Below are 11,125 nucleotides of genomic sequence, written 5' to 3'. Positions count from 1 at the left end.
TCTGCAACACCTCTTTGAATGATGTTACCAAAGTAACACAGGATGAATGACAGATGAAGTGATATCAAATAATAATTTAATAATTTTTATTTTAATGGATTTTGATTACTACTTCTTCTGTTTTAAAATAAGTGTTATTTTTATAATTTTCTAAAAGATTAATATATTTAGATAAAAATTTATTTAGATATATTAATTTTTTATGAAATCAAAATAAAAATAATATTATTTTAAAGATAAAAAATATTAATTTTTGTTAAGTAAGCAAAAGAAAAACTTTTTTTATTTAAAAAACTAGAATTAATGTATTTAATTTCATCGATAATTAATTTTTATCAGTTTTTCATATAAATTCTTTTTTTAGTATCTTAAAAATATTCGTTAGCAAAATTGTAATTTTATTTTTCTGACTTTAATTTAGTATTATCAATTTATCATTGCAATGCCAAATTTGAGACCCATTATTTCCATTGCCTTCTTACTTTCGTTCATTATTCTGAGCTTTTTCAGTTGTTAGTCAAAACTCAAAACTCAACGAAACAAACAAAAAAGAAGGAAGGGAAAAAAAAAATTAAAAAACAGAGACACACACTCTTCTCTCCGTCTCCGAAACCAAAACGCAGAGTTCCCAAAATTCCCAAACAGCAATGCCGATTTTGCGCAAACCCTAACTCCATAGCCTTCATTTCTCCGACCAATTCTCCTTCGTCATCGCCATGAACGTCGACCGCTACCTAAAGGAGCTCTCCGGCTCTTCCCAGCGAATCCCGACGGAGCAGAGCTTCCACCATTTCTACCTCAACTTCGACGAATTCAAGCGCCCGATCGACGAAATCGCACGTCGCTCGCAGTCGATGCTGGAGAGCATCGGCGCCACCACGCATGCATGGAACACCGGCGTGGATTTCCCGTCCGACATCGACGATGCTTACGAGTGGGTGGTTGACATGAACGATGAGCTCTTGGAATGGTTTGACGAGTCAGTGAGCGAGGTTCGGAAGGCGAGGGAGGAGGACGAGGAGTTCGAGGAGGTGGAGCTGGAGAACGGGTTCGGGTTGGTTCGAGTCAAGAAGGAGGGACGTGGTGTTGGGAAGAAGGTGGAAGCGGCGGGGACTACGGAAACGACGAAGCCGAAGGTGTCGTTTCACTTAGCCACGGTTAGGAAGCCTCAGGATGTGTACGACATTGTCGTTAACAACACCAACGTGCCGTTTGAGCATATTTGGTTGGAGAAGAGTGAGGATGATCAGAGGTTCATTCATCCTTTGGTGTGTTTCTCTTTTTCTTGTTTTTTTTTTTTTTTGTTCCTTTTTTTTCCACAATGCACATTTCATTGGAATTTGGTTGATATATTGAAGTTTGATTTTTGTTTCTCTCTCTCTCTCTCTCTCTCTCTCTCTCTCTCTCCTGAGCGGAGAAGATACACTTGTGGGGTGAGGAAATGGGGAGAACATTTTTGGATTGCATTTATGTGTGACATTACTACATGCAAGTATAAACCATGAAGTTTACTGCGATTTTTGCCCACGTAGTTATTCTGGTGAAGTAATGGTTGTTATTAAATGAGTATAATCTTTTCTTTTTTTTCCTCGTCTTTATTGGCATTAAATCTTGGTGTCGGACTTGGTAGTATTGAACCTTTATATTTTATTGGCTGGCTGAACTTGTTTTGCATAATTTCATTGGTTATCTGCAAACAAATTTACATTTCTTTTCATTGTTTTTGTTTTTGCTATGCTTAAATGTTTCAAAATTTTGGTTCTTATTTATTTGTGTTTAGTTGTATTGCTTTTGTATTTTTATCAGTATTATATTATTACCATGTTTTTATTGAATTACTGTATGATTATTATAACTAATTTACATTTCAGGAGAAACACTCTTATTTGGAGTTTGTTGATAAAAATCTTGAGGGTTTAGTGCCAATGAAGCCTCCTGCAATGGAATGCACTCCTTTCAAGCTAGTGGAGGACGTCAAAGGATTGAAGGAATTGGCTGCGAAGCTGCATGCTGCTGATGAATTTGCGGTAAAACATAAGTCCTATTGCTATGTGTTGCTAAAAGTTTTCCTTTTCATAGCTTGTTATGCCACTAGATTCTATGTTTGCATCCAGTTAACTATTCTGCTATGTGCTGCTTATTGAACAGTTATTGGCAAGTGAGCAAAAACGAAATTAGCGATAGACCCTCCTGTTTGGTTTACGTGTTCGATCTCTGTAGTGTTTCTGTTTCTGGAATGTGACATGGAAAGTGAAATGGCAAACACAATTTTATTATGCTTTCTCTTTTTTCTTCAAAAAATCTTGTAAACTGAAAACGAAAATAGGAAACTGTGATTTATGTACTTAACATGGTGGATGATTTATTGAAGTAATGTAGTGATATGCTCAATGCTTAAATATCACGGATATGATCTCATAATTGTGTTGTTTGGATTTATGTTTACCTAGTTGTCAATCATAGTCCGTTATTTTGGGGATCTTTCCCCCCTTTCAAAATGCATTTAGGTTAAGATGATTTAATTTTGTTTTTGTGCTATGTAGTTCTTTTGCTCTTTCTTTTGTCTTGTGAATGCTATTTTGTTTCAATTCATATAGTATAACTATTGGACCAACATTTTCAGTTTGTTGTAGTTACTGCACCTATAATATTACTTATAGTATTCTTTTGACTTTTTTTTATTCTCTTGTGATATTTAGGTGGATTTGGAACATAATCAATATCGTTCATTCCAAGGTTTGACTTGCTTGATGCAAATCTCAACCAGGACTGAGGATTTTATTGTAGATACTTTAAAGCTCCGTGTCCATGTTGGGCCTTATCTGCGTGAAGTCTTTAAGGACCCTACAAAGAAGAAGGTCTGATATACATGCTTGATGTTTCTTTATTTAAATTCTGCTTCTTTGTGTTGACCCTTTTAATGGTTAATCAGGTCTTGCATGGAGCAGATCGAGATATTGTGTGGTTGCAACGGGATTTTGGAATATATGTTTGTAATATGTTTGACACGGGCCAGGTTTGTGTATTATAATTATAATACCAAATAAAATAATATGGTGGGAATAGTACAATGGTAAACTAACCTAAAAAGAGAGGAAAGTATGCATATCTTATATCTACCTTGTGCCAATATCTCCACAGGAAACTGCTATAAAACCTCAATGATCTTCAAGCTACCAACAAGTGCTTTACTTACAACTAAATTCCTTGAATTTCTATCGTCCTTATATTCTTTTTCCATTACCACCACTCCACATCCTTCATTTGACTTTCATTACTGGCAAACCAAATCTTTGTAAAGGAAAATACAGAGTAACTGTAGAAAATGAATCCCATATCATGCTGCCTGCAGTCATAAAATTTTAAAAGAATGAACTCCGCATTGATGGAAGTATGAAATCTCTACTCAGCTCCAAAGATGCTGAGCACACTATCTCAGCAGATCCTAAGTCCTCAACTGTTTCCTTAATCTATCTTTTAAACTAGTCATACATGAATTGTATGCATTTTGGATGAGTTTGGGACCACCTATTTTCAACTACCTTGGGAGTAATAATATATCATTGTACTTTTGCCAGCAATGGACAAAATGCTTGAATTGAACCTATAGTGAGATTTATCGGTGCTTTGTGTTTTATTGAGCCTTTCCTTGTTTGTCTGGTCTGCTCTAGTTACTTCACGAGTTTCTGCATATTTAATTATATGAGTGCTTTTGAAATGGGAAAAATAGCTAGCTGTTTTTTTATGTTAGTATTTTGAGGCATTTCCTGGATTCTCTATTCATCTATTGGCTGTAAGCTTGTCATATAACCTCAAGATCTAATAAGAAATTTATTTTCATTTTGACAATTACGTAAATGAAAACTATTTCATGCATTCATTGTGTGTTGGCCTCTTCTGTGAAATTAGGCCGTGGTTGGTTAGTGTCTCTCAGACACAAAGATACAAAAAATTTTTACTATGGCGATGATGCACTAGACACAATAGGCTATACCAAATGTCAACTCTACCCTCTATGCTATAACCACTATTTCACCACCACCACCACCATTGCTTTTCACCATCACCATCACCATCACCACTATTTTGAGGCATTTCCTGGATTCTCTATTGGCTGTAAGCTAGTCATATAACCTCAAGATCTAATAAGAAATTTATTTTCATTTTGACAATTACGTAAATGAAAACTATTTCATGCATTCATTGTGCGTTGGTCTCTTCTGTGATATTAGGCAGTGTTTGGTTAGTGTCTTTTAGACACAAAGATATACAAATTTTTTACTATGTTTGGTGATGATGCATTAGACAGAATAGGCTATACCAAATGTCAATTCTACCCTCTATGCTATAACCACTATTTCATCACCACCATTGCTTTTCATCATCACCACCAGGGATTTTTCAACCTCAACCTAAATTATTACCATCAACAACTCTAATTTAATAAACAATTCAACAATTATTTTTTAAAGAAAGAAAAAAAAACTAAAACAGAGATTGAAAAGGAAAAGAAACGAAGGTGAGAGGGAGGCAGTGAAGGTTGAGCAGAGGTGGATGCGGCACAGATCTGGAAAACGTGATGGTGGTGGATGACATGAATAGGAAGAGAGGTGGACGTGGAGGAGGAAGAGAGGCGAGGCATATAACGACTCGAGACGGAGGTGCAATACGAAGAAGGAAGGAGGTGCGGTGAAGACAGAGGGTAGAGGGAGGAAGGAAGAGAGAGAGACAGGAGGTGAGGTGGATAGAGGAGGGAGGCAGTGGCGGCGGCAGCATTGATTGAGGGAGAAGGCAGTGGCAGAGGGGGGAGCTAGGAGGCAGAAGGAGGAGGGATAGAGAAAAGGGGGGGGGGGGAGCAGAGAGTGGGATAAGAGGGATTAGGGTTATGGTAGGGGACAAAGCTGAAATTTTAAAAATTAATCAGGGACCAAAGTGGGAAAAATTGTCTCAAAACTTGTGTCTTAGTGTTTGCAGCTTTAAAGAGATTCATGTCTCAACAAAAAAACCGGTAGACATGTACCACCGTGTACATGTCTCTGGTTGACATGGACACTAACCAAACACTGCTTTAAGAAATAGTGAACCAAGTTGTATAGTTTTTTAGCTTTCCGTCATCCCATGTTTTGCTATACACTCTTGCATTATTATATATCTAAAACACATGTATTGAAATATTGATTGTATTGTTCAGGCTTCTAGGGTGTTAAAATTGGAGAGATTTAGTTTGCAATATCTTTTACTACACTTGTGTGAGGTTACTGCAAACAAAGAGTAAGTTGTGTTGTTTATTTTGAGAGTTGCCCTTCCTTGAGTTGTTCTATTGCCTGAACACAGATCTTTTAATTATCTTTGAATGTCTGTGGCTTGGCTTATTCCTTTCATTCTTGCTAATGTTCTTCAACTCCTTGCAGATACCAGAATGCAGATTGGAGACAACGCCCTCTTCCTGATGTTATGATAAGGTGCAATTTTGTTTTGATTCCTTGTTTATTCTTGTTATTCCCTGATGTTATGGATTTGTAGACTCTCCCTGCAGTTTAATTACTACAATTTTTATGAACTGTTATTCTGATGACAGATATGGCAGAGAAGATACACACTATCTGCTGTATATATATGACCAACTGAGAATCAAGTTATTTGCTTTGTCCAAGGAATCTGAAAGTTCTGAAAATCCTCTGGTGGAGGTAAGTTGATATCAAACTAGCTAGATGAGCAAGTGATCTATCAATCCTTTACTTAAGCTGTGGGCCTACTTTGTTCTCTCTTAGACTGCTTTGTTTCTACTGTTTGCACTCTAAAGGATACTGAAAGCATGCAATTGCTGGTGACCTATTTGACATTTACCTGGTCAATATTTTAATTATACATCCTTCTTTTTATTCCCTTAATCAAACAGCAAAACAGCTTTTTGAGGAAAGAAAATGTAAACCATTGCTGAGTACCTGGCTGCCTGATTTAATGATTTTTTTTCCTTCTATTTATCTACTTATTTGTTTCCTTTTCCCTTAAATTTCATTTATTGTCACTGGCAGGTTTACAAGCGCAGTTATGATGTCTGCATGCAACTATATGAGAAAGAGCTTCTAACAGAAGACTCTTACCTTCATATATATGGGTTTGTAACGTTATTTATTCTTATTTTTTTCTGATTTTCATTACTTAAGCATCCTGTGTGGGTATCAGGTTTTCTGGACCTCATTCATTTCTTGATTAACTTTCTGCCTCTATATATGTAGTATTTGTCTGTTGAGGTTTCTGTTACTCATTTAGTTCCTCCCAAAAGGTGTCCATGAAAGATGAATTACTATTTTATATACAGGTTGCTGGGGGCTGGTTTTAATGCTCAGCAGCTTGCTGTTGTTTCAGTAAGTTGCTCTTCAATTTTTGATTTGTTTATCGCATACGCTCAGTTACTTGGGAAATGAAAATGGGTCTGATTCTTCTGTTGAACACCAGTTTTGTTATGTGTCTATGTACCCCTTGGCGAAATCTTTTCAAGATTTGGACTTACTGGTCAGTCCTATTTTGTGAAGAGAAACATGGATGTTTTTTTTTTTTTTGGGGGGGGGGGTGATGGAGCTAGGATTTCATCAGGATTCTCTTTCACTCAAGTGTGGAAAAGTGATTCCAGCCCTGTACTTATGGTGTTCTAGGGGTAATTCTATATTTTAATGAAATAAAATGACAGGTTTGTACTATAGTGTCTAAGTATCATATCCACCTCAAGTTTTACAACACGGATATGGAGATAAAGCATACTGCATGTTGTTCTTGTATCTTCTCTAATACAGATGCATTTTTGTTTCCTTTTTTTTTTTGCCTTCTATTTTCTTAATAACCCAGCTGGCACTAGTTTAGAATGGTTAACATGCTGAACGTGAGTTCTATCATGAGAAACAGATTTGGTTGGGCCCCCAAATATACTTTCTTTTATAGCAAACTGCATGACATAAGTTTAATTAAAAACATATACCAATGAACCAGGTATGAACATGTACAGCATGAACCAGGTGCAGTGTCTAGAGTTCATAAAATTGGCACACACTTGTACCAAAAGAAATAGTAGCATTCGTTGCTTATGGCCCATACATTATATTTCAAAATTTTACTCGTGGCTGGCAGGGGCTTAATGAATGGCGGGACATTTTGGCTCGTTCAGAAGATGAGAGTACTGGCTTTATTTTACCAAATAAAGTACTTCTTGAAATAGGTAAATAAAAGTTATGGAAGATTTTGGAGAATGTTGGTTTAACAAGTAGGAGTTTGTGGACATACATCAAACTAAACTTTGTTCATATCATCTAAAGCAAAGCAGATGCCTGTTACTATAAGCGGTCTTCGGCGATTGACATCATCAAAGCTCCCATATGTTGATCACAATCTTGATGTCATTGTCAACATTGTCAGACATGCCATTCAAAATGCTGCTCCTTTTGAAGAAGCGGCACTACGCTTGAAAGAAACATATGCTGCAAAAATGAAGGAAGCAAGATTGAAAGCAGCACAAGAAGCAAGTGTAAGTGATATATATTTTACAGTTAAAAGTTTCTAGAAATGATTTGACTGTATTTTTTGATATTATGTACGTGTGGTACTATACAGGGACTTCCATAGTGTTGGTTTAATCTTATTTCTTAACTATTTGGTGGTTATTTTTCTTTTCCTGGAAGCTTGTTCATAATTATATATATGATCAAGATGATCGGTCTAAGTCAAATCTGACTAAACACAAGGTGTGTATATAGCCTGTTATCATACCTGTATCCAGTGTGTAATATGCAATGAGATAGAAAATACAAATCTTGTGTCATTGTTAGTATGGCTCTTAATTAATACCCCAATGTTATATAGGATTAAGTTTTTTATGTGTATGAACTATCTAATTTCATAATTTACAATTCAATAATTGAAAAATTATTCATAAAATATCTATAAGCACTTCTAATTTCCTCTCTTTCTCGTCTTTCCTTTCTCTATAAGCTTGATCAGCTGACCTGAAAATCTCAACCAAATGTGTGTTGGGCCAACAAAACTGAAGTGAAAAATAAGTTTGACTTGACTCTGGCACTCTGCCAATGTGGGGTTTGGTTACAGTCAGCCTGCAAGTCCGAGATACCAAAATCAATTATTAAAGTTACAAGCCTTAGTTCCATTCACATCATTATAACATATAGTAATCTATTTTTATTTTTGAAAAAAAAAATTATTAGAAGTAAATATTTGTCATTTTATAAAAGTTAGTTAAATAAGTTATTGAAATTAGTATCTTTAGTTAAACAAGTTATTGAAAATTTTATTTTTAGACTATAGTCAAATGTATGTATACATAGAGTACCAACTAACTGGTTGGCCAGCATAAGTGCATAACCCATGTCCGCATAGTATTGGACTAGGCCTACGATCTCACCCCTCACTATATTAGGCCCCCAATGGCCTGGTCTAGCCTAATTGACACAGTTGAGTGCTTAAAAGTTGTTGATATTTTCAGATTTTTGTTTGGTTATAATTGTGTGCATCAAAACCTATATGATCATCTTACAGGTCGTAGATGCTGCTCCTGTTGAAGATGGAGTAGAAGCTTCTCATCTGCTAGATTTTGAACATACAGCCGAAGAAGAAAGTACTGTCATTGATAATTCAACCTGTGTTAATATCTCAGAGACCCTTCCATTTTCTTATGATCTGAAGGAGGATTGCTCTCAGCATGAAGATATGAATGGACAAGTAAAAATTAAATCCAGTTGTCTAACTTTAGAGCTTCCACAGGTGAGTCTTAGTGCAACCTTGATGCACTTCCTCTGCACCTATGGTTGAAATCGAAAGTTTTAATTTCCTCGCATTGATGCTATTTTGTTGTTTTGGCCTGAGTGAACAGCATAAATCTAATTATTGCTGATGGTTGATGGGATGATGTAACAAATGTACAGGTACTAGGAGGGCCTATTGATGCTATTGCTGATGCTCTGTCAGGCGATTCAGCTTCAAGAAATAGGCTTAATCCTAATGAGAAGGTTAGCTTTTTGTCTTGGAACATTACAAAGTATGTCTCTTACATGCAGAGGATGTAAACCAGTATTTCTCTTACATATTTTTGGCAATTCTGAATCATCTAACGAGGCTTGTGTGATTACACTACCTTGTGAATTTGTATGCTATATATAATTAGTTGCTCCCATACTTAAAGTCAAAGCTGCTGCTTCTTAGGTCAAGGACGAGATCAAGCTAGATCGCATTAGGATGTCAGTCAAGCTGGAGCCAGTTTCCGCTGCTGTGTCGGCTGATACGGTGATGATAGACTCCAGTATAGATTCCGGCTGTATGACTCAGAACAACCTATTAGGCTCTGAATGAGTAGCGTAATGAAAATTCCAATACATCCTCTTTTGGAAATGGGGTTTAAGATGAGTCAACATCTCTCTCAGAACACTCATGAAGGTGGTAAAAAGAGCTTCAGTCAACTATTCAAATTAACAAAACTAGAAGGATCGAGGTAACCTCAGACTTAAGTGCTGAATTCATCAAATTGTAAAATGGCAAGGAAACAAGTTGATTTTGGAGGAGATAGTTAGGATTCATCATCTTGTGGAGCTACTGGATTCAGGATAGCACGAAGTCGGGTTCGACCTCAAAATTTGGTGTTGCAGAAAGTTTGCAGGTAGCTGGCTTTCCAGCTTTTGGGAATTTATATAACGCAACTGATAAGAGTGGAAAAAAGTAGGTTCTTTTATGTACAAAAATTAATGAGAAATCCAGATGTTGACTTCATTGTCTCACTCTTTGGAAGTCCATTTTGAGCAAAATCAAGATCATGCCTTTAAGCTGTTAAAATCTTGCAATTAAAAATTTGCAGCGGCAGTAACATAATCAGTTGATGTCACAGGTTATGTTTGGGACAAAGCTCTATAGGCAAATAATATAGTGACTCTTAAAAAAATGAGTTAACTCGTGCATAAGTTTTAACTCGTGCATAAGTTATTGAATTGCTCATTTGTGTAGAAAGACCTTGATTTCTAATACTGTCCAATATGCCGAATCTAAAGTGTAAAATGCTGGCGTAATTGTTGGACTGCATTTATGCCTTTATATGCTTAATTATTGTTTGATAAATCGGATTTCTTTTCAACTTAAGTTTTGGAGTCAATAGAGCTTTAAGAACCGAAGTGTTTGGATTGGTGAAGACATCGTCCCCCATAAGTAGACCCCACACCCCTTACATTGTTTTTTCATTTGAAAAAAAAGTGTTACTAGTTTTCAAACTGAAATCTGTTTTTAATTAAATGATCATTGCCACAAATGTGCAAAACTGCAAATTGAAGACTAATTATCGCTTTTTATTTTATCTTTTCCTTAATTTATTAAGTTGAAGATGGTCCGTTGGGAAAATGATAACTAATGTCTAATAACTCCCTGATATTAGAGGATAAAAAAGTTACACAAGCAAATAAAATATTTATCTCCAATAAAGTAAAATACTTAACTAAGTACTCTGTGTATTTTTTTTTTATCTCTTATTCGTTTCTTCTTTTTCTTACACTTTTACTGTTTTTTTTTTTTTTTCTCCCTCGTCTTTCTCTTTCGTTATTATTATTCTCTTTTATTATTATCATTGTCCTTGTCAGTCCATTACCTCTTTTTTTTCTTATTTGATTCCTTTTGTTTCCTCTTTTTCTTTTTTTTTGTTTTTTTTTTCCTTTGTTATCATCACCATCGCCATTATCTTCTTCTTCTTAATTAAATATTACACAATTAGTTTAACGATTCATTTAGTTATAAATGACACGGTTAAAAAATTGTCACGGTTAAAAAATTTCGGATTTTTTTTAAAATTTTGGATAATTAAAACTATCATTCCTCCTCCTCCTCTTCCTCCTTATGGTCATCATAGTCATCTTTTGTTTCATGTTTTCATAATTCTTGTTTCACCCTTCTAATAAAAATCTGTGTCACGACTAAGAAATTTTAGTGTCAAAATTAAAAAACTTCTTGTATCATGGTTAAAAAGTTTCGGTGCTATTGTTTATTAAATTCGGCATAATTCAAAACTACTCCTCCTCTTTTTTAGTTTAATACCACACAATCAATTTAGTGATAATAAAACATATCATTTAGTTAGAAATGACAT

At 35.4% G+C, this 11,125-nt stretch overlaps 1 protein-coding gene across 1 annotated transcript; it reads left to right on the top strand.

The window, feature by feature from the left end:
* Window positions 1–376: 376 nt before the first annotated feature.
* LOC107604803 (protein RRP6-like 2) lies at window positions 377–9,831 on the top strand. The gene is made up of 14 exons (XM_088489511.1): window positions 377–1,268; window positions 1,872–2,027; window positions 2,700–2,858; window positions 2,933–3,016; window positions 5,192–5,271; window positions 5,412–5,462; window positions 5,579–5,687; window positions 6,036–6,118; window positions 6,323–6,368; window positions 7,126–7,213; window positions 7,311–7,519; window positions 8,545–8,769; window positions 8,931–9,014; window positions 9,208–9,831. Exons 1-14 carry the CDS (start codon window positions 717–719, stop codon window positions 9,352–9,354), a joined length of 2,073 nt encoding a protein of 690 aa, XP_088345637.1. The 5' UTR covers window positions 377–716; the 3' UTR covers window positions 9,355–9,831.
* The last annotated feature ends 1,294 nt before the right edge of the window (window positions 9,832–11,125 follow it).

The sequence above is a fragment of the Arachis ipaensis genome, chromosome B6 (genome assembly GCF_059453495.1).
Source record: "Arachis ipaensis isolate K30076 ecotype BB chromosome B6, ASM5945349v1, whole genome shotgun sequence".
NCBI classification, from domain to species: domain Eukaryota; kingdom Viridiplantae; phylum Streptophyta; class Magnoliopsida; order Fabales; family Fabaceae; genus Arachis; species Arachis ipaensis.
The sequence above is the reverse complement of the archived record's forward strand: the minus strand, read 5'-3'. Positions and strand labels throughout refer to the sequence as shown.

Bases quoted from the DNA above. Each gene is read 5' to 3' on its own strand.
- LOC107604803 (XM_088489511.1), top strand. From the start codon at position 717: ATGAACGTCGACCGCTACCTAAAGGAGCTCTCCGGCTCTTCCCAGCGA. The intron at 5,463-5,578 runs GTGCAATTTTGT...TTCTGATGACAG, and splicing joins CTTCCTGATGTTATGATAAG to ATATGGCAGAGAAGATACAC. The intron at 8,770-8,930 runs GTGAGTCTTAGT...ACAAATGTACAG, and splicing joins TAACTTTAGAGCTTCCACAG to GTACTAGGAGGGCCTATTGA.